Source organism: Poecilia reticulata, chromosome 3, assembly GCF_904066995.2.
Source record: "Poecilia reticulata chromosome 3, P_reticulata-male-v2, whole genome shotgun sequence".
Classification (NCBI taxonomy): Eukaryota; Metazoa; Chordata; class Actinopteri; order Cyprinodontiformes; family Poeciliidae; genus Poecilia; species Poecilia reticulata.
The window spans coordinates 10,033,945-10,058,123 of NC_088832.1; the positions used below are offsets into that span (position 1 = coordinate 10,033,945).

General features: G+C 39.0%; 1 protein-coding gene across 2 annotated transcripts; it reads right to left on the reverse strand.

Moving 5' to 3' along the window:
- Window positions 1-533: 533 nt before the first annotated feature.
- Window positions 534-22,780, reverse strand: chrna7a (cholinergic receptor, nicotinic, alpha 7a (neuronal)). Of its 2 annotated transcripts, none has more exons than XM_008404677.3 (10): window positions 22,314-22,780; window positions 17,697-17,836; window positions 17,367-17,411; window positions 14,925-15,034; window positions 12,405-12,484; window positions 8,530-8,697; window positions 8,236-8,430; window positions 4,278-4,364; window positions 3,458-3,567; window positions 534-3,187 (listed from the first exon to the last, which is right to left on the reverse strand). In XM_008404677.3, exons 1-10 carry the CDS (start codon window positions 22,366-22,368, stop codon window positions 2,645-2,647), a joined length of 1,533 nt encoding a protein of 510 aa, XP_008402899.1. In that variant the 5' UTR covers window positions 22,369-22,780; the 3' UTR covers window positions 534-2,644. The 2 variants fall into 2 exon arrangements, with proteins under 2 accessions (XP_008402899.1, XP_081461166.1); XM_081605040.1 differs by lacking the exon at window positions 22,314-22,780 and adding an exon at window positions 21,111-21,216.
- Between the last annotated feature and the right edge of the window lie 1,399 nt (window positions 22,781-24,179).

The window sequence follows — 24,179 nt, forward strand, 5'->3', positions numbered from 1 at the left end:
TAAAGATTGCCTTCCTGTTTGTTGGGTCTCACGTGGAACATTTAGCAATCTGAAACTTTTCATAAATTATAGCCTAAGAGCATATTTTCCTTTAATAAGGATCCACAAACTACAGATTATTTAATTTTTTTTTTATGGCTGTATTTGTTACGTACAGCCACAAGATGGCAGGTTTGTTTTGCCAGCTATTTTTTTTTTGTGCCAAGGGCATACAGTATAAACATTTTCTTTTAATGTTAAGTATTTAAGATTTTGCTCTGACATAGCAATACACAGTACCTTTTTCACACCCTTTGAAGCAATTTACAGAGGATACTGCTGAAATAACCTCCTGATTTAATGAAGGCACTCGCTCTCAATATGTCTCACTACATTGAAGCCTTGTTTATAACTAACAGAAAATAAAAATCTCACTTTCTTAGTTTTCCTTTTTCAGTATGCAAAAGTTCAAATTCCTGGTTTCATTTATATATGGAATGTGGAGTGTAAATCTAAATCATTTTTAAAGGTACAGTACTAATAAAGGACTCCAGTTTCAAGAAAAAAAAACATTTATTGTTAAATTGTTCAGTGAACAAAGCAAACACTGAAATGTAATGATAAAACAAAGTCGATCATTCTGACGTCAATAAAGTCCTAGAATAAAATTATGTTGAAACGACAATTAAAAATAGACTATAGCAAGGAGCTTATGTATATAGAAAGGCAAACAACATTGCAATTTTTTACTTCAGTTTTGAATATCTACATGATGCAAGATACTGTAGCTTTTATAGATATCATATACCCAATGTACAGTTGTGTTAAAACTGATAGCAGTATGATAAAAAAAGAAAGAGTAAAAAGAAAGAGTAAATTTCACTATTCTTATAATAGCCACTATTTCCAAGCACACAAAAGCATTGCAAACACTGTTAACATTCTGCTTTAAATCAACGCGTTAAGAAAAGCATCAAATTTATTCTCAGTATATAGAAAGTAAAGGTACGGAACATTACGCTGCTCAACAAAATAGCAGAGCCTGCATTGCTATTTAATAACTGGAGTGGTACTCATTTTCATCATGTAATGTCCTGAAAATGGCTGAAAATTAAGCTTTCCTGCGAATTAATGAGCTAATATTGAGTTGGATGGCTGCTGCTTCTGAAAACTGTGGCACATCAGTTTTTAATGAACAACCAACGTCTGGAACCAGTGAACAGCTATTACAAGCCAGGATGATAGGACTCTATTCCACAATCTTACATATCTTAGTTTTACCACTGAAGCAGCATGTCTGATGTCACCCTACATGATTTTTGTTGAATTAAGGTCCAGGCATTGGGTTGGCTGTTATATAACATTATGTTGTTGGTTTGGGACCATGATGCTGCTGGTTTTACTGGTGTGTTTGGGGTCACTATGTTGTTGAAACATCAATCTCAAGAGCACTTCCTCTTTGCCAGAAGACAACAAAGCCTCTTCTGGCACGTTTATGAATTCAAACTGAACCACGATATGCAGTGATGTGTGATAAACAGGCAAGACACCACAATTCCTCAGAATTGGTCAGACAGGCTTTCCAGACTCAGAAGGAACAATGTTGGTTTTATCAGTTCTAAAATAAACGATTGGCGGCATTTTTCTTTAGGCCAGTCAATGTGTTTTTCTGGCTAACTAAGGATGAAGTCATCAAAAGTTGTTCCTGATGGTTTTAGTCCATTCCTCTTTCAAGAAGCGGATTGGAGAGCATATAATGAAACACGGAAAACAATACAATGATCTTAAAATGTTAGCCAATATCAAAAAGACACTGAAGAAAACAAAAAATTATTGTGCCAATGGACCACTGACTAGACAAGGTAGCTAAGATTCAGCAAAATGTTCATCTTCATGTTGGCTAAATAAGCTGATAGTTAATTATGACAACTGTGATGATCAGAAAACACCAATGTGAAGCCAAGCTGCTTGTGAGAAGCACTGACAAACTTTGGGGGGGGACATCCTGGGCTGAAGATGTTAACCCCTTAACTGTGACGAGGACACCGTTGTCCCCATGGACCCACTGACTTACACTTAAGTGTTTTTGGGGTGAGAGTTAAGGGCTTTTAAATAATGTAACGTATGTAGTAATCCAAATGTTTCAAACAAAACTGTTTGAACGCAACCCCCCCACCTCCTCATCCAATTGCTGATAGCTTATCACCAACTTGCAGGTGATGAGTGCTGCAGGTTTTCCATTACTCTTCTACACCTTCTGGTAAAATGGCATGTAGATATCAATATTTCTGGTCTGTAATGTTGGACTGCTATTATGTTTTAGCAAAACTGTACATTACAATGAAGAAGTCGCACAGCAAACATTATTCACAAATTACACTAATGATAGCAATTGGATTTATAGTCAGACAGTCCAAAGAGATAGCATTTATTTTCTTCAAAGTGTGAGGTGGTGTCAATGCAATGGATTTGTTTCATTATTTTCACACTGCAGACTGATTTTTAATTTCACTCAGTTTTGAGAAACCGTGAACATTTTATCAATATACGCATTTGTAAACAGAAGAAATTGCTGTATCCAGATTACTGCCCTGTGAATTTATACATCATTTCATTAGCAGGGTGCCAGATTTTTTTTTTACCATCAAATTTTACTTCAATCTCCTCATGTAAAAAAGTCTTTGGAAATGGCTTCTACAAAATTGGGTGCCGACATGAGGATCCCGATGGTGCAGAGGATGGTGAAGAGAGAGAAAGCCATGAGGCAAAGCCTGTCGATGACAGACGCGGCAAACTTCCACTCGTTGCACACGGTCTCGTCCTCGTCCTGGTCACGAAACCTTTTGGCGATGTACCGCACCTCGTCCAGGATCTTGGCCAGCTCCAGCTCCATGTACCCCATGCTGGGGCTCTGACTTGACGGCAGGAGCAACTCGTCCTCGCCGGCTCGTCCGATCAGCCGCCCGCAGAGGACCCCGGAATCGGGAGAGGTGGCGGCTGTGGAGCAGTGGATGCTCTCCAGGCCGCGGACGCCGACGTAGAGCATGTGGCCGTTGGTGGACTGGGAGACAGAGCTGCTGGCGTTGAGGTCCATGCTGGTCAGGCTGCTCCGTCGGGTCTTGTTGTGGCAGGCTGAGCGCACTCTGTCTTCACCGGGTCGCTTCATGCGCAGGAACCAGGCACACCAGTTCAACAGGATCACACGGGTCTACCAGATCACAGAATAATGAAGGCCAAACATTATTTCCTTACAAGTTGTATGCAATGGTTCTGCTGAGTCTACACAATTTGTGTTTTCATCGACGACAGTGATGATAATGTCAGACCCTGAGTCGTCCTCAGGTAGTGCCCGGATTGTGTGCAATCATTATTTTTGTCAACAGCTGAAGTAAAAACAGCTTCGTTAAAATGTAAATGTAATCATTGTAAAAGAAATACCACACAGATTGTAAGCAACAATAAAAATCGGAAGACTCACCCATTTTGGCATCTTTCCTCCATCAGGATCATGGTGGTGATATTGCAGGACCAAAACAGTTGCAATCACAGACAGACCAACAATGACCATGGTTGTGGCAAAGTATTCAGCTGAGGAAAGGAAGAAGTGAAGACCCAGAAAGCTGCGTTAGAAGCCAGCTGAGATAACAATTACAAGGGTGAAAAAAAGCATCAAATGAGACTGCTTTGTGGGAAAATTAAATGTTAACATTTAAGAACCACTCAATAATAATTTCGCATTACAAATAAATAAAGATCCTAGAAAAATACCAACCAGTATTTGACCTGAAAGAATTCCAGCTGGAGCCGAAAGTGATTTTACAAAGCATTGAGGAAAAGGGAAATGAAATTTATTTTACATTTTTTAATGCACAGCAATCTGAAAAGTGTTGTGCATTAAAAAAATGTAAAATAAATGTTCCTGTTTCTCTTTCACATCAAAGTTGAGAGCCTCTTCGGCTTGACCTCTTAAATTTGTTGTGGAAATGTGACAAACTATAGAAAAGTTCAAAACCTCTTTCGCGAGTTAGATTTGTCTGGAGTTTCATGAGTCTCACACAAATGGAAAGAGGAAAGCTTTCTCTGTGTATTGCAGAAACATCACCTAGGATGACTCATCTCTGAATTAAAGGAATGACCAAATCCTGGGTGGCTGCTCAAATTGGCCACACTGTGATTTCGAAGAAACACATAAAAAAAAAAATGAAATAAAAAAAAGATGACAGGGGTTTTCACCGGGGCCTTTTCATTGATCGCGGTTGACAACCGTAGCAGCTGCTTTCAACTTCAGCTGGACTTACCTATTAAAGGCACTGAGTCTGATGTGGCAGGCATAATCTCTGCAACTAGCAGCATAAAGACCGTCAGGGAGAGCAGAACTGTAATGCCTGGGAAGGAAAAGCAAATCTCAGTGCGAATGTGACAAAAAGCATCCAGACGGCTCTTGCAATGATGAAGGTGTCACAACCTTTTGAATTAGTTTTAAGAAGAATTAAGACCTTGGAGTTGAAAGCTTCATCTTGACTTCTTATGACATTCTGCTAATTGTGGCAAATAGCTGCATTTTTGTCATGTCTAACTGGAAAACACGACTCTAGAAGGTGTTTGATCTGTCCACGTGAAAAGCAGCAAATTTCACATGGAAATTTCAGTGTTTAAAACTCAGTTGAAGTTTTAAACACTGAGTTTGGAACAGACACAACTTATTTTTTCTTCAGCAGCCTTTTAGCCGGCCGGCGGTGGTGAGAAACTGGCTTCACTGTGAGCAGAAGGATTGTCAGTCCAGCAGTCTCTAGTTTATGGCAGATTTGAACCTTGCTGCTTCTCTTGATGCTGTTCCTAAAAATCCCAATTGTTAAAGGCTGAACTAAGGCAACTTTTGAACGGATTAACCAGGCTAAGATTAAGCTTTTGGAAAGATAAATCCCTCTTGGCAAATAAAAGAATATTCTTAAAAACCTGGGTTGGTCTGAACCAAGTCAAAAATATCTATAATAATAACTTCAAGAAGAATGTCAAATGTGTCAAATACACAAGCATGAATAATTTGAGCCTGTATTCTCACCCTGTGCATAAGAAACAAAAAAATATATATCATGTAAACCATTGCAGCATAAGGCATTCAATTTCTATGTACCTCAAATCTGGAACAAACTTCCAAAAAAACTGCAAAACAGCTGAAACACTAAGTTTTAAAAAATTCACCTGTTTAGGTTTGCTTTTGTTCCATAATAAATGTAAAATTTGCCAACACATTTGTGCGTGGACGATTTTAACAATGGCACGTTGCAAAAATGAAACATCTGTCATTGGTTTTCACAGTATGATGTTTTTATGATCTTTATGTTTTCACAACGTAAACAACTGTTAGCGGATTACAATCACGAGACTGGTTTCTGATTCAAAGTCTTCGACCTGGCGTTGAACAGATAAAAGTTTCTGATAAGTTATAATGAACAGCTACTGGGAGTTTACGCCGAACAGACTGGGGGAGTTGAGGAGCAAATGGAGCGTCTCGCCCTGGGGACGCCTCATCCAAGAACCATCAGTAGCTAAATGGGGTCGTTCTCGTGGCTGAGTTACTGCAGCCATCGCTCAAAAGTGTTCAAAACGTCCTAATAAAAAAGCCATTGAGTCGACAGGTCGATGCGTTGACTCCAGTTTGACGAGCACACGTGCCAGGACGCAAGCAGGCAGTTTTAACATAAGCTTCAGCTCCTCAGAGATCCATCGTTTGAGATGAGAAGCTTTCCAGTGTGATCCGCATAATAGTCTATCATCAACTTGAAACGGGCGAGTCTCATTTCATATTTCCTCCAGCAATCAACACATCAGAGGGAATGTATATGAGGGAGGGGATAAAACACACACAGGTTCACACATCTGGCTCCGCAACGCGGCTAATGATGGGAACCAGCTGCATCGTATTTGAGGAAGCCGCATAAATCAACGCCCTTCTCTCCCGCAGACAGCGCAGGCAACAAAAATCACTATTCAACCACAAAACCTGCTTTCATGCAGCCTTAATCACTTATTCATAACGCTCCGAGTTCAACTGTGACAACCGAGATGAGATTGCTCTGTTTTCCTGATCAGACAATTAAGTCAGGCAGCCAGCGTTGATTATCTGCTCAGCTCACAAGGCTGCAAAGGAAGTGAGTGAATAACAAACCAGTGGTTCAGCCTGAATGGGTGATTACCCTCAAGACAAGTGGAAAGGGATATTAAGATGTTTTTGATGGAGAAAAGAAGAATAAAAAGGCTCGGCTGCGAAGTCTGAAGTGCTCTGGTCATACATTACTTAATTATTCGACTATTTTTAACCGATAGGTTAGTTGCGTGAACATGCCACAGTTCTAATCAGCCTGGCAGGAGGCCAGGATAGAGCGGCGCCTGACAGGAGGGGAATAATAGAAAAACTCAAAAGAGGGGGAAAGGAACGGCACTGAGGTCTGGTAGGAGTAAAATGGATAAAAAGACATAAAATAATAGGGATGAAAAAAAGCAACATTACAGGTCTGACAGGCTTCAAAAGTCCAAACCTAATTATATTTATGAGATGGATGTTTCTGAACTACATCTCAGTGCACATTTTTTTTTAAATGAGAGAAACTGTCAGAACTTTCAAAAACGTGTCTTATTGTCGTACTGTATTAGAAAACAAACTTATCAATCGGGAAATGTTGTTCGAAGTCTTGTCTGAGACTTTTTTTGGGACACAAAACTGGTTTGGGCTGCGTTTCTCGTTTCATTTTTACCCAGGAAGCACATTGGCATTAGCTAAACTGTGAGTCAAACAGTCACTGGGACTGACTTCTAAATATTCCATTGAGGGACAGTAACTTCAACATTACATACACCTTTCTGAACAGGTGAGGGCGCACTTTCTCCGTCTATAATCAGACATTAAAGTGACTTGAAACCATTCCTCCCTCCCTGGCACCTCCAGACCCGGGCCCCCATGGGCACCCACACCCGCAACCCCCCATAGCTCCGCGCCTGGACCAGCGGCTGTCCTACATGCAGGAGACTGTGAAACACTTTGCATTGCTAAAGCCTTCATTCATAAACAGCATTAAAGTCTTTCCCAGTTTAAGATATAGCAAGACCTGTAGCTGTTTCATTATTTTTTCAGAGTTTCATCCTGGAACCAGTTTCTATAGATACTGACCACAGAAAGACAACCATCTAGACATCACAAGTCGGCCCTCGCAAACTACCTTTTAACAAAAAAACACCAAGGACTAAATAAAATATCTTCCCTATTAACAAGCACCATGACGAAGAGGTAATCAGTGTTATTATCTTCACCTGTCAGTAGTCATAATAAAAACATTGGTTGACATGTCTTGTTCAGTGAGACAGTAAATGAACAATGCAACAACTCGTAATAGTAACCCAATTAAAGGCAGAGTATGACACGCGCTTCGTTGACAGCCGTGTATGTTTATGCCAAAAATATGTCTCTGAAACATCCGATGTTGCATCAGGACATTGACTGGCCATACTTCTGGTTACAAACCTGTACACCAATTAACTTAACCCCAAGAATAGCAACTTCAACTTGACTTGAAGAACTGACAGAAGTAAGAAAAACTTGTAACGACGGCTCTCTTCTGATAACCCGTCAACTGCTGACTGTTTTCTCTGAATGGTGTAGATGAAATGTGACTCAGGATGCAGCAAAGCCAAATAAGACACAGACTGAACCCACGTTTTATTACAGTTCTGCACTAAAACAGCACTGAACCGTAACACCAGAACAGAAGTGGAGCATTTGTTTTGATTTCTGTCACTTCATTTCAGCGTCCTGTCACTCATCTGTTGAAGACGACACGAAGATGAATACGAAACAAAATCGAAGCTTTTGTATTTTCTACAGTTTCTACACTGTCACATCAAGGAGAGAAGTGGCGTTACTTTGGGTTGTGCAATGAGTAGGGTTTTTTAAGTACTTTCTACTCCTAAAAACATCTTTGATATTCAGTTTAGCAGGTTATAAAGTTGCAGAAGATTGCAAGATTTAGTCAGGCTTAGCGTTTTCAGACAACTCTGCATAATTAATGAAAGACAGCTAAACCCAAACTTGAAAGGCATCCGATAATTATTCTAAAACTTCAGTTCTGCACTTTCTTACAGTACGTGTTCAACATTTTAATGTTCCTCTGACGGATGACAACCGGCAAAGGTTTCTAAATGAGCAAATCTGCACTATTTTGCTCGTATGTCGGTGCGAGTGTGTGCGGCGGTTCCCCAGACCCAGTGAGATCTTTTCCCCAGAGTCGGCCGGCAGGAGGAAGACGAGCAGAGCGAGGGTGGAGATCAGGACGCACGGGATGAGCAGGTTGAGGCCGTAGTAGAGCGTCCGTCTTCTCATCACCACCGTGAAGGTGATGTCAGGGTAGGGCTCGTCGCAGCATTCGTAAAAACGCTCGTTCCTTCGACCTGGTACCTCTGTGAATAAAAAAACAAACAAAAAAAAACAATCTGTTAAAGCAGCAGTGTGATGAAAAGCAAAACCCCGAGTAATGACAAAAAAGACCACCCTTTTACCAACAAGATCCCACTCTCCATTGGCGATGTAGCCAGTGACGTCTGCCTCCACCATCTTCAGATCCAGGGACCAGCCTCCGTACGTCCAGGAGCCAAACTTCAGATCACACCTCTGGACGTCAAAGGGGAACCAACGGACATCGATGTAGCAGGTGCTCTTGAAGATGCCTGTTTGTGGTGACGGACACAGAATACCCCTTTGATCTTGAATGGATATATGTACATAAAACACTTTATCTTGATATTCTCTGCAGCCAAGTTGTAAACAGCTGTGAGTCAGGAAGCAGGCGGAGAGAAAAGGAGAGAAGACGTGCAGCGAGGATCCCAAGGCTAGGCGCCAAACCCCAGATGGCTGCGTCGAAGACTAACTAATAGCCTCTGCACAGAAAGCGCCTGCTCTGCTGCTTCAGAGTGTGTGTCGTCCCTCAACACCTTTTCCTCCTTTATCACGAGGTGTAACTTTTACAACTAACCAGAAAATCTGTTTGAGGGGAAATACATTTCAAACAGAACAACATCTGCAACAACCTGGGTGTTTAACTGGGAACATTTGTTTTTAGTTCAATGTTTATTCTTCCTTTTACATCAAGTACAAGAAAAAATAAGCAGCCTAAGATAAAATTCAAGGATTCTCCCAGTACTTGCTTGCATGAACAAGAAAATATGGGATTTTGTGATTTTTCTTCATTTTTTTTTGGCAGTCAAAATCACTGATTTTATTGTGCTACTTCAGAAATATACAGGTTTAATTATTTTTATTAATTATTTTCTTCTTCTGATTTTTTTTTTCATTTGACATGGGTGTGTAAACTTTTGAGAGCCAGTATTTCTTCCCACTCTCTGATCTGTCAAAACGTAATAAGGGAATTCAAAACAAACAAACAAACAAACAAACAAACAAACAAAACCACATGGCAATGATACAACAATGCCAAACCAACAGGAGAGGCAGCAGAGAGTTTTTATTCCAGGAAGACATTGAGTCACGATTTCATCCATCCAGCAAAGAGCCAAAAAATTGAAATTGACAACAGGATAAAAGAGAAGACTAATTCTTGGAGACAGCCACAGCAATTCCCATCCATATTTAAGAAAGATGAGATGCTGGCAGTAAACAAGATCTTTTCCCTCGCCCGCTGAAATGAAAACGATAGAGATGGAGAGGAGATGAAAAGTGATGGGTGGTAAACAAACAGAACGGCTCTTATTCACTGCCATAAAACCCTCAATAGTAAAAATAAATGTCGGGAAACTTTAATGATTTATCTGCAGGCTGCGGGTCGCATTTGCTTGCGTTTGATTCATTTGTTACAGCCACGTGGCCGCGTGCAGCGCGTCATTATTTTGTGCCAGTTTTTAAAAGAGGGTCAATTTGGAGTAAAGTTGAGAGGTAATTTGCTTTTGCCAGATGCAATCAATTCGGACTAGGTTCTGTGATGGAGCTATTTACGTTGGTATTGATTAAGATACTGCAGCAGAGCAGGCCAAGGCTTTTTGCATTGTAAGGGATAAAGTGGGAAGAGGAGCCTGCCAAAGGGGAGCAGTAATTACTGGCTGTGTCAGTGAGGCCTTCAGTTTCAGTAAGTTTCCTTATGTAAATCAGCGTTTGGGCATGCATGCATGCGTTATTTATGGTTTTAGAGAAATGTTGTGTCTTTAACCAGGCTACAAGATGTTGATCCGGAAAAGAGTTTCGTCATGGAGAGTGTAGTTCCAACACTTCCTGCACTGCTGCATCGATGTGTGTCAAAGGTTCTTACAAGTTATATTACATCATGCAAAAATACACAGAATTAAAAGGCACATATTAAAACTTTGTTGACTTAGTTTAGTCCACATTTGTTATTTTATGTGTGGCTCAAAATGTCACGAGGTGCAGTCAATTCGTTCTTCTGATTGTCTCCTGTTGAGTAAATTAAAAGAAATACAATTATTGTGTTATAGAAGAGAGAAATAAAAATAGAATCAGAAATCAACTTTCTATAAGCAAGTGATCATTTAAAGTAGCACAGCTATTTGAGATAGGAAATGAGAAAAGTGGCAGTTTTAAACTAACATCAGACATTTCTGCAAAAAGTTTGGGAATAATTTATGAGTTCTTTGACGACATGTTTGTGACATTTGGTAATCATTAAGCAGCTAATTATACTGGCGAGTCAACATATAAGAGAATTACTCAGAATTAGTTTTCGGAGCTTTATCAGCAAATTTTAGCCAACATGATAACGATTTAAAAGCAAAGATTGAGATGCTGCCAGAGTTTAAAGATTTCTTTTAAATATTGATGTTGAAATATCTGAAACGTATTTATTAGCCATGTCAGTTGGCAAGACTACAGGTCTCTTTTTTCTGTATTTGCTTTTGATTGTCTGTTTGAATCAAATTAATTAATAAATAATAAATTAGTCAGATCATTAGAGCCACATTTACCAAATTAACACCTGCTTCCTAATAAATTAATGTTTTTCTTGTATATAAAAAGTTGAAGCTTGAAGCTCAGACAATATAATTATACAACAGAAGTCTCAAATTATGAGGCAGTCTGCTTCTATTCCAGAGCTGACATGACTTATTTCCAAACTAATTAAATCAATTTATCTTAAGCTTTGCAGAAGTACATAACTACAAGAATTAGCTTTTTTTCAAGGGTCAGAACATTCATACATTTTAAACTTTAATCTTTAAAAATATAAAGAAAGAGTGGAAGAGAAAAAAACTGTCATTATTATAGCTGCTGTTTTGTTTTTTTCCCTCCCACTTTGGTTAGTTTTTGTTATATAAATGATGACATCAGAGGTTAGTCTGATATATAATTGAACTTTGAACTCACTTGAGGTTTATTGCAAACCTGTGAGACCAAAGTGAACTTGAATCAAGAGGTAGAAAAAAATTATAATTCTGCTTGGTGGATTAACTTAAAGCTGTTTAGGTCAGATTCTGTAGATAAGGTTTAAGTAAACTTTTACCTTTACACCCTTTCTATTGTAAATAACGTGATGGTACTGACATGACTTTCAAAACCAGCATAATTTTTTGAGCTGGATTCATTTTGGGTGACTATGTCGCGATAAAACATTTAAATATATTCTGAGATGTGACAGCTAACTGTACAAAAGCATGTATTTTCCAGAGATGACTGAATCAAGTGGCAACCTTTCTCTCTGAACTACAAATCTGATGCCATGTAGAGGGATGTTTTTTTTTTTATCTTGAAGCGACACCAGTTAACTGAAGCAGAAAATAAAACTTAATGATCAAAACTGCGTGGATCACACTACATATTTGATGGGCCGTTTTAAATTTCTGATGCAGCAGAAGTTCAGTTTGACCCAATTTGTTCAGCAGTTTTCTGTAACAGGATCCAAACTTCTTCTTCTTTTTTTTTTTTTTTTTTACTTTTTTCTCTCAAACTAGAGCAATATTTTATTCTCCCTCCTCCAAGTCATCATCTCCTTGCGTACAATTATTCCATCATAAGGCACGCAAAATATTTTTATAGTTGGCATTTCTTACAGGGGGTCAGCAGGTTCATTGCACGGACTGATCAGACGTCAGCAATTGTTTGCTTAAAACAAAAGGCTTGTAGAGAAAAGATGTCATACAGATTGCATCATATTTTGTTTTTAAAACCACATAAATCAGCTATAGTAATAACACTACGATCTGAAACCAGAGTGCACCACAGCACCTTATTTCACAATCAAGCTGTGCATTAGAAGCAGAGTACAATGTTTAATTATGAATAAGCAGAGGAAACTTATTTCAGATGAATATTGTGAATATTTTCACAATGATACACGAAACACCGGAGCTATAATGTCAAATTTCCGCTGATGGTTAAGGTCTGACAAACGAGCTGAGATTAAAATTCTCACCTGGAGGAAGATACGAACAAGCGCCTGAGGAGTTGACCAAAATGTTGGTGTGAAATGTTGCATCAAACCTTTCATCTGCACTGCACACAGGATAAAAAAACCAAAAACAAAACACAGAGACACAGTCAGAGTTTCATCTGCAACCAGAGCATGGCTTCAAACACTCAGTTGTTGAGAGCAGATGTTCGTATCCATACATCGCTGTGGTACAGGTGCAGCGCTAATTACAGCTCTCTGGCGTTTATCCTCGACTTTCCCCGAAAGCGTCTACATTTCACTTCCAAATGAACTACCCCATGCCCGACGATGACGAAATGATAAACCGAAGTTAAAATAGAAAGGAGCTTGACCCCAAAACGTCTGACTTTTGAGCACAATGAAAAATAAGGCCTGGCAATTTTTCCCCTTAGTTGAGTGCTTGTAATTTGGTTGTTCAGAACCTTTAAACGTTGATTAATGGTGATCTCTGGAGCTCTTTCCATTAGGGACCTATAATAAAAGCCCCTTCTCCTATCTCCTCTAATAGAATTTTATTCATTTGTCAAGATGATTTACTGCTCCAGATCACGGATCTAGATGGTCCTGAATATATAAAAAGCTAACCTTGAATTGTAACGTTCTTGTCTTAAAAACTGCTTCCATGACGAGAGAGTCGTGGCTTTGGAAAAATGAATCAATTTTATATTCTTAGTTTTTGTTTCAATGCTTAATATGTGTTTATGAAACTTCACAGCAGAAAAACTTTTTTCTGTCAACACGGAGCTTCTCAGCTCTGGAACGATCCGAGGATAAAAAGAACAATGAATCAGCAGGATCGATTGATTACAAATGTAACTGAACCCATCCAGCAGAAATATATCAGTCTGTCATGAATTTGTTCAAATTAAAAATGGAAGCTCAAAAGTAAAAAAAAATAAAAAACACAACAAATTTGTAAACCATAACCTAATCAAAAACAGTATATTTGAGACCCATCACAATTAATACTGCAGTGGCATAACCTCACACTGAGATGAAACACATGAGGAATAATTGTCTTCAACACAAACCCCAGCAGAACTCATAGGAGTTCATTTCACATGAACGTAACTAAAGCGTTTCTGTCAATCTGAACGCTACTGTTATGGTGAGTGACATTAAAAAGAGTGGCTAAAACATTTTAATTTTAATCTGCGACTTCCTGTTCCCGCGCTGCGTAAACGTGGAGTGACACAAATACCAATTTCTCTTCTTCGAAATGGGAACGACAAGACAGCATGTCATTCAAGTTATGCAAATATATAATCTTCATAAGAAGGGAAAAGGCTTCAAGGAAAACAGCTTCTAACCTGAACCTATAACAGTTTTTTTTCTTCTTTTTACTGGAATAAGTGGATCAAGGCTAGATGAGGATATATGTTGCCACACGATGAGGACGTTGATAAGGGAAGAAAAAGCATCTGAAAAGCTCTGAATGGCAGCATGGAGAGCCATTAGGGTCTGTGAGGCTGCGTAGCAACCAATAAATGCCATCTAATTGTCAATTGGTTGTTTCAAAAAACATGCCAGCAAAAAGACCTTTTCTGCCCAATCATCAAAAAAAAAAAAATGCATGGAGTTTGGTGCAATGGGGTCTTTAACTGGCACTGTGTGCTTTGGTCAGATGAGCCCAAAACGGAGCTTTCAGCAATAATACAAAGGATGTGGGAAAAAGTACCTCATGCCTATTGTGGTGGATCTTTTATATGGGGAGTCAATTTAGAGGTTAGAGTCTTTGCAACAGCAGCACATTTTTAATACAAATCTGGTGGCTGAAAACAGCCTGCAAATGGATCTTTTGGGGGTTAATAAACAAAGACGTGTAAAAATCAATAATCATCTGTTTAAGTGAGCTAAAAAGCATAAGAGCAGTCCCAAAAAGTCTAGAAAAATGATGGAAAACAACATGGCCAAAACTTGCATGCTCCAACCTAATTTACCACTTCAGATCTATCCTGTGTTCATAGCGTTGGCCAACGTCTAGCTTCTTATTTTACATTTTAATTGAATTTATTAAATGCGGAAATTGCTTCAAGTTCAAAATGTTACAGAGTGGCACAATAACATATCCTGACATACTTTTGGTCAACCTCATCAATGAATTAGTCCCAGGATAATAAATGATGCAGCGCTAATCAACAGACTTCAATTTATGTCCAATTTGTGTTGCATCAATATTATCTGCATGAAAAAAAATTAAAAAGACTCTCGCACACCGGACTCAGCTCTTTCAGAAGCTTCACTAATGGAATTGTGAATAGAGAATAAACCAAAGCACACATGTCCAACGTTTACTTTGGTAAACATACTGGCTGATGCTGATTGCGTTGCCATTGTGTCGTTTTTAACTGGCTCAGTAAGAATGCCTGCATGCTCGGCAAAGAGCTAGGGGTCACGACTCTCTTATATTTACATGTTTTTTTTTGAGTCAAAAGCTTGAACGTTTGGGAACCGCTGATTTACAGAGCTACGAGACGGGCAGTGTGGTGTTTTAAAGCCAACCTGTTGTAAAGCAGGATGTCTGGTTTCCAAATGAGATGGTCGGGAAATCTCACGTTGGTCACGCCCGGGTAGTCCAATGGGTTCCACTGGAGGTAATAGTCATTCCAGTACTGTGAAATGTAAAACCATAACATATTCATCAGGCACATGTTCCCTCTACGGTCTCTATATGCGCGGCTCCACTTCGATAAGCCTGGGATTAAAGAGAACTCTTCATGCTGCAGTGACATTTTAAACCCGACAGAAAGCGACGCTTGTGGGCGAATTTGTGCAACCAGGAGCCGAGTTTAATCTTCAGCAGAGTGTCTCGGAGAAATTATGTTTGTCATTACGTTTGGCATATGGAGAGCAGCTGAGATTTTGACATAATAACGGCGCATAATAACAGCAGAAGGAGAAAAAGTGAGGGGATCAATGCAATTACTTTAATTCACCGGGAATGTTTGCAGAGAGAGATTGGAGCGATCTGCGCAAAGCGGCGAAATCATTTCACCCAAAAACAACAATTGAAGTTTTGATTCATTCTAAAGGGAGCCTCGTAATAAATCCAATCATCCAAACAGTTTGAGAAATTTGATCTAACAGAACACTGCTCTATGCAGCCCTTTGCTTATGCGATCAAGTCGACACGTTTAGGCAAAACCTAAAAGTCTGTAACAGGATCAGAGCACCGCAGGTTGCATGGCCCACTCGTTATTGATATTTCTTGAATAAACAGCTTTTAATAATGGGCCTTTTCGAAATCTGCCCTGTAGTGCAACTTTAATTCATTCACACCGTGGTGTTCAAACAATGGCTGTCATCAGCATGAAAGGACATAAAGGTCAGTGTTTAAAGGCTGAGTACAGCACGCTGAAAGACTCACTGGTCTGGTTTAAAACAGCTTTTTTTCACAGAGAAACTTACTCGCAAAAATGCAGCATTTCCCAAATGCTTGCGAATGTGCGATCCGATTAAACACAATGCAGCATCACATTAGTTCAGAGACATTCATATTTTTGGTTTGAGTTGAAGAAAGCCAACTTTTAATCATATTGCCTATTAATAAGCATATTATGGTAATAGATAAAGGCTAAGCATGTATTATCTATTCATGGAAACACTTTGATCGAGTTTGAGCTTTCAGAGTTATCTTGTGATATTGAATGCATCTTTGGGAGGTTCAAGTTTTCTTCTCTTGGGTTTTTCACCAAGATTACTAAATCGGTGCCAACAAATCGTTGATCCAAAGGTGTGTGTGTGTGTGTGTGTGTGTGTGTGGCGTGTGGGGGTGTGTGTGCGTGTGTGTGTGTGCGTGTGTGTGTGTGTGTGTGTGTGTGTGTGTGTGTGTGTGTGTGTGTGTGTGTGTGTGTGTGTGTGCGCGCGCGCGTGTCACACTGCTGCTGTGATTCCAGAGAGTGATTTAAATCAGGCCAAGCAGCATCGGGAGAGCTTGCTGACGATGCAGCAGAAGGGAAGTATGGTGTCACAAAACGGACAAGCCGCAATAAAGCTTCAGTGTTCATACACTTCATTTCACCACACAAGGGAGAAAGGCTTTTATTGCTCCTGTGGAAGATGGACAGAAAAGAAAAAAAAAGACTGCTAAAATTTTAATGTGAATAATGCATTTTAGCAGAATTCATATTTATGTTCCAGTACGTGAACAAACTACGTCTCGAATGCTCCCCGATTAAAATACCCAGCAGATAAAACGTCAATCTGTTGAGTAATTTTGCGCCATAAAGAGCTATAAAGCCTTAAATGAAGAAGCGGAATTGTTCGTATGAAATTATCTGCAAATAATTTAACAACTGAGTCGGCTGCAGCTTTCCCTCTCATCCTGTGCAAGCTCAGGTGGGTTCGGATCGCAAAACTATTCACATTATAATTGATATTAAGGAAAATTATGACACAGTGCCCTGCGTAAGTGTTCACGTCCCCGAAACATGCAGGGGAGGGGAACAGACCTAGAAGCAGCAGAGATTTGAAAGCTCAAATGGGACAATCAAGAAAGATACAGCAAACATGACAAAGGTGACCTGGTAAAATAAAACCAGGATGACAAGATAAAAGTTTAAACCAGATTTTAATATGGTAAAACAGCCTAGTCAAAGTCCATATGCACATATTCTCTCCACGTCAAATGACTGACCTTGAGCTATTTTGCCAAAATGAATGGACAAAGACTTTCTTCTGTAGGAAACACGTGCAGCTGGTTTTTCATTAAAGAATTGCCTCAGGGGCAAGATAGCATAGACATACCATACATTTTGTAAAAAAAAAAAAAAAAAAAAAAAAAAAATTAAACTTGAAAAATGGGTTGACCTGTCCCATAAAATCCAAATAAATTTCAATGAAGTCTGACGTAATGTGACAAAATCTGTATGCATGTTGTTATTGAATCATAAACATACACCTCATCTTTACTGTGACTTTTATGCATAAAAAATAACTACTTACCAGCTGAAGCCAAATGTTGGTTGTTAGAACCTGGTTCTTCTCATCCTGTTGATAAATTAATAAATCATTATTTGTGCTGTTTGCTTTAATGTTTTCTCTCATTTCAGAAACAGAAAACAGTAAGTAAGCGACCGGGCTAGCTTCACAGATCGCAATTTTGGTATTAAAATGCTTCTAAAGGAAATTTCTGTCATGTACATGCTTCCTGCAACACTTTAAAATAACATTTCTCCCATTTTTCTAGTTTCTAATTTCTACATCAGACTGAGGGTTAGTTGCTACAGAAGACTAGTTTAGGAATATTTTTATTGCAACAGATCATTTACGCACCACATCCATGATCTGCATGAGGCTGAGGCCAAAGTAAACCGTGAGACTCTGAGAGTCGTTGAAAACCGGTCTCTCCAGCGGGTTGTACCCGGTCATCAGATTACTGTACAATTTGCGCTGAGATGGACCTTGTTGAGAAACTGCAGAAGGAAAGAGCGAATAGTTAATCAATACTCTATTAATTACAGATGTTGCGTAAGGTCACAGCCAGTTTTCCTTTTATAATATATTCTGATAACTTTTTTTATGCCATTCAGGTTCATAGAAGCCTGAATGCCATACTGTTATCATTTGGAAAAAAATGTGGCATTCATGAATAGAAACTGTTGTGCGCCCTCAACCAGCAACCTGACGTACAAATGACAAAGGTTACCATGTCAACTGGTCGTATTGTGCTAAAAGCTATGAATTGATAAAGTGTCATGATGTGAAGGACTTTGGTTCAGTTAGTCACTGGATATAGATGTTGTTCTGTGTGTTTAAGGGTTTGTTAGATTATTGCTTCTGGACCATAAACTAATTATCAGCTAGAATAGACCAATAGTTCTCAAAGTTAGGCTTGGATCCTCATTTGGAGTCAAATCAACAGATTATTTTCAGAAATCATCCCAAACAACAAAAGAGACAATCATAAAGAACATTTATGCTGTTATTCAAAAACTAAACTAGTGTTACTTTTAAAATTAGAACACTTGTTCAGATTAAAGGTGCCTTTTGAAAATAACCTTTTGAGAAGGTTATTTTCAAGCAAGTTTAAGCAAGTATTACATTTTCTTTCCATTAAATCCATTTTTCTGTATTAAAATTTGATTTGATGTAATATTTTTAATACATCCAATCTAAGCATCTAAGCAGGAATGTATGAACTTTCCAGTAATACTCTGCTTTATTTACAATTAAACATAAACAATAATGCTGTTAAAGTGGTTTGAGTTGTCATTAGACCCCTGTGTAATTGACTTCACCATATTCTGGAAACAAATTTTATTCATAGTTATTTTGTGAGTTGGACTTTTTTTTTTTTTTGACGTTTGGTAACTATCGATGTAGACCCTTTTAATTTTGGTCTAGCTCATTCCCATTTAACATAAGTTCAATGTTGATTTTGAACGCTTTTATTAGTGTTTCACCAAATATATATCCCATAGTGGTTTTAGGATGGACCCAAAAGACAAGATGTCATCATATATTCAAATTTCTTTCGTTTTAGAAACAACGAGCAATAAGAATTGCGCTCCTAAACACTATCAGAAATTTTTTGTCTTACGAAGATAAATAAATATTTAAAAACAACGCGAGGATCTGCAGATTTGTAACACTCCTCAAAGTGAGTAATACATCTATGGTGTTGGTGGAATGGGGTGAATAGATTTGAATGTGGTGCATTGTTTGTCGTATTAAATTCAGCAAGGATGAAAAGAGTAAGCAATCACTGCACATCAAAAGAGTAAACATTTAATTTAATTTAATCAGTTGTAATGTTAGTGTTGCTTTCGTAACAGCTTTCTGCAAACATTTCTTCCCTTTCTGATTTACATTGCTTCTGGCATGATTATGTACAGCCGCCGATGTTTTTGATTCACTTTGCAATCACGCAGATTGACATTTCACTGATGGGAAAACATAGTATTTCTAGTAAGACGGGAATGATTGGATGCAATTTTCAATGTTGAACATTGCAAAGAACTTGAAAAAAAGCCAGAGTAAACAGGTATAAAACATCTACGGATTCTTGTGATCCATTTACACCAAAGAATCCGAATGTGCTGGAAAGCAAGCATAAAGACATGAACGCGTCACACTGTCGCAGAAGGTCAGCAGCACAAACTAAGTTATGTGGCTCAGACTGTGCTGTTTGTCCACGTTCAATCAATTTCTTTAGATCAAGAGCAAAAGCTGTCTATCAGAGATAAGAGGAAATGCATTAGCTACAGAAAACCTACTGAAAGGATTAAACCTCAAACTTCATAGAGAGCAGAAGTCCCCTCTACTCTGATAAATGAAAAAGAATTCAGCGCTTCGCAGCTGATCGGGGAAAGGCTCTGAAGATTTTTGAAGAGCATTAGCTAACAGACATCATGGGGACCAAAGAGAAATCCAGACATGACAAAGCTGTGAAGAATTATTTCAGCAGAGACAGGAAAGTAGATGAAGCTAAATTTAGGGAAATGCTGGATGAAAACCTGTTGAGGCTGCAGAAGATTTAAGATTTCAACACTAAGAGCTACAGTCTCATGGTTTAGATCAAAACATCCATGGCTTTGAATGGTCTAGTCAAAGACCACTTAACCCTCCTGTTGTCCTCGGGTCAAAATGACCGAGATTTGTATGTGTTTTCCCTATACACAGAAAATGAGGACAACAGCAGGGTACACAAAACTGTAAAACTAAATAATTGAAGCTCCAGATAGACAAAGTGAAGACACAGACCCCAAAAGTCTTGCAGCTTTGATTCCAGTAAATAGTGCTTTTACAATAATATTTAGAGGGATATGCTGCACTCTTCAGATTTAGATTTATAAAAGAAAAAAAACTGAAAATATTTGATGATTATTCTTCAGTTTCAGTTATCCACTTTGTGTTGTTCTGTTAAGTAAAACCTCAATAAAACACACTTAAAAAAAGCACCAAATTCAATTTCTGGTAATTATTTTTTATCAAAGTCTTGTTGGATCCGCAGGTTTGGTTAAAACAAACAGAAAAGCGAAGATAATTTTAGGATTGTATTTGACTCAGAAGTTACCGACATGCAGCTTGACTCTGCATTTCGGCTGTAACATTTCAGCGTGTGGCCTATTCAAAGTGCAAAGGTCCGTCGGTGTCACCGTCGTCACATCCAAGGTGCTGAAACACACCGAGGGAAACCAATCCGCCTCCGAAACCTGGATGCGATTCATCTTGCGGTGAAAACTCAAATCAGACCTGTCTCTCATTTTAACACACTGTCGTTTCCTGTCCTGAGTTATGGAGTGTTTCTGGCACCGTCCTTTCACTTCACTAATGGCCACTGCCCAATTATCCCAAACCACCTATGAGAAGCGCATTATCCTGATGATTTGGCTGAGAGTGCGCTCCCGGTAGACGTCTCTCCTGTCTCCCCTTTTCATCCACTTCTTTCATTATAAAAGATTCGCTGAAAGCTTGTGGGGGACAAAAACCCTCTTGATGCTTCCTCCTCTCTCTGCTCCCACCATAGTCAAGTTTCACCCTGAGAATCAACGAGGTGTAATCAGCGTGGGTTGCTGTAGTACAATGCGGAAACATTCACATCACAGCGGACGTTCCTAATTTACTATTACATGATCCGTTGCTGGAAATCAGCTCAAACTTAAAGAAGGACAAAAGCAAATCCTTCTTTACCCTATAATCAAATTCACCCAGCAGAGCAGAACGAAAGACAAGGACTTTACTTACCCAAGACGTGCTCGGGCATTTATGTGTGCAGCAATGTGCATGCACTCGTTTCTTTCCATCTGTCTAACATTCAAGTCTGTTTGAACAAGAGCCAGAAAAGTGTAAAACTGAAGAGCAACAACGGGTGATTGCCTCTTAGTGAATTGCTATTCAAAATTCAAAACAAGTCAGTTTAAGAGTTTGGGCGATTTAAATATGTCCTTCTGACTTACAGACGTTGCAACAAATGACACGATGGAAGTTTTTATTCAAAAAATTTCAATCCCATAATGAAGGTTGTTTTTTTGTTTGCTTGTTTTTTTTTTAAAGCTGGAGCTTTGCAGCCATCTCTCTGCTTGCATCTGCGTTTCTGTCACCCAGAACATACAGGCCATCTTTAGGAAGATGCTGGTGCTGACATCTTCAGACTTAGTGACTCATTAGTGTAGTCCTCTGCAGGCAGGCAGGTCCCTCTTTAAATCAGTCACACAGAGAGCGCATCAGCAGAAGTTGCAACAAGTTCAGTGCTGACAGACTGAAACTTACACCCACAACAAGCAGGAGTGCCTTCAGAGGGTCATTAGAAAGGGGAAGGGCTGATGGGGCTGGCACAAAAAAAAAACTGCAAAAAAGAGAGAGTGACTTCTTTCCTGGCTGCATCACAGTTTCATCAATTCACAAAAATAAAGCCAGGATAGTGGCAAATTAACTTGCAATGTCATTAATAGATGTTCTGCAACTTACAACACTATAATCACAGGAAAGCAGGATGATGATGTTTTTGTGGGATGAGGATCTGATGATGAATTTATAAAGATTTTTAGTTTAAACATTTAGTCTTTTTTTTTTTTTTGCAAATGCATATTTCCCCTCGTTTTTCCATTCTTTATTTGACTTGAATCCAGCAGGTCCCAGAAAAAAGATTAGATGAATACAGTTTGAACTAACTCCCTAATGTATTTAAATGTTTTAAAATTCAGATTTAACTCTGAAGAACGGGATACATTGTATAGATAAAATAAGACACACTGGTTGTGTTCAATCAGGACATCAACTCAGCAACGTTTTACTAACAAGAAAAGCAGAAATCCTGGAGGGGAAAATACCCCCCCCCCCCCCCACACACACACACACACACGATCATTTGCTTTCAAATAAATTTGCTCTCCATCTTCATCTCTGCCTCTGGAAGGAAGTTGTTAATTGATTAATGAGAGTGCCTACCTTTCACTGTGCAGACAGAGATCCCTACAAAAAGCATGAACTTCAGCAGATCCATGTTGAACCGACCAGCTTTCCCCACAGATTATCGCTGGAGCTGCGGGAAGATGCGGGAATGATGATGATACTGAAGGTGGCGAGGGAGGGCGCAGCGGCTAAGACACAAACTCCTCCTAATAAACTATACGCGGCCGGACACTTTTTGGATAAGATCGATCCTCCATCGAGAGTTTGCCTCGCCTTTTAACAATCTTCTGAGAACGTTTGGGAAGTTATTTCATCATTAATGGATTAACCCATCAAAGCATTTATTACATTACAACAGGTCCCGTCGTCCATTCCTCGTATAATTCTCTTTCTGTACTTCTTAAAAAAATAGCAATTGCACAAAGGTAGGAAAAATATTAATGGACAAATACGTCGAACATAATCCAACACTTTTTCTTTTGAAATCGACGCAATTTTGTGCTGTAGATGCCAGGATTGCAAAGCATTACAGTTATACGTTAGTGGAGCAAGGAGACATCTGCTGGTCACTGAGTGGTATTACACTCTGATTCTACAGCTGCAACAGTATTCCAAGACGGTCCACAAGTCTGTCCTTGGAGCCAATTTCAACGTTTTTGATCAAGTGCAAATATTCAGATTGTTATGTGCATATATATGTATCACGTTGGTCAAGCATATTCAGCATTACCTGCAAAAAATATCTAATTTGGTGATTAAAAAAATAGAAGAAAAAACACATTGCAAAACAAACAACAATAAAAAAACATACACAGCATTACATAAAACATAATATTATTTGCATACTGCACGTTGACATAGTTGGTGGCACTGTTGCCTTTCAGGAACAAGGCTCGGTTTTCAAATCCTGGCTTGGTGTCTTCCTGTTTGGTGTTTACATGTTTTCAAGTCCATGCGTTAACTGGGTTACTTCAACTTCTTCCCACAGTCCACAAAAAATGATGACTATTAGGTTAACTGGTCTTTCTAAATTGTCCTTGAGTGACATTGACTGATGACCTGTCCATGTTGAGCCTGTCTTGCCCAATGCCTGCTGTAGATAGGTATCAGCCCCACTCCACGCCGTATAAACAACACATGTCTTAATGTTGGCAGGAAAATGCTTCCTTCACCTTACTTCATCATCGTTTTGTAATTCAAGTTACGCTAGACTTAATACTCACCAGACACTTTGTTAGGTACACTTTCCTAGTACTAGGTTGGACTCTCATTTGACTTCACCATTATTTCAGACATGGGAAAACATTCAGCAAGGTTCAGAAAACCCTTTCTCATATATTGCAGTCCATGTGTACGGTTACCGCATCATGCAGTTGTTGCACATCCATGATTTGCATCCGGGAGGTGCTCTATTAAATGGAGTTCATTTGACTGTGTGGAGGCAGTCAGGGTACAGAGAAGTCAGTGTGACGTTCAAGAAATAAGTCTGGCATGATTTTGCCGACATCTTCAAAACATTTTTATCCACACAGCTGCGTTTCACTGAACATTTCCTTAGTTTTGTTGCCATTACCAGCAAATCCCAGTAAATCATTAGTTTCTGAAACAATCAAACCAACCTGACCAATGAGTCAGCGATTTGCAGTTGAACTGGCCAACCTTAATAAAATGGCCAATAAGTGTGCATGTTACTGTTTTTTCCTATTGAATTTTTAATCAAAAGTGGTTGCAGACGTCCACATTTGTTTGGTCATAATGTGCATTTTTTCATGCCCAACTTTGCAACATACATATCTCAACATAGCTCAGTCCTACATGAAGACATTTAGCAGCTGACTCATGGATTATGTATTGCAGGCGTTCAGTGAAACTTACCCTCTGAAAGGAATTGACCTGAAGGTC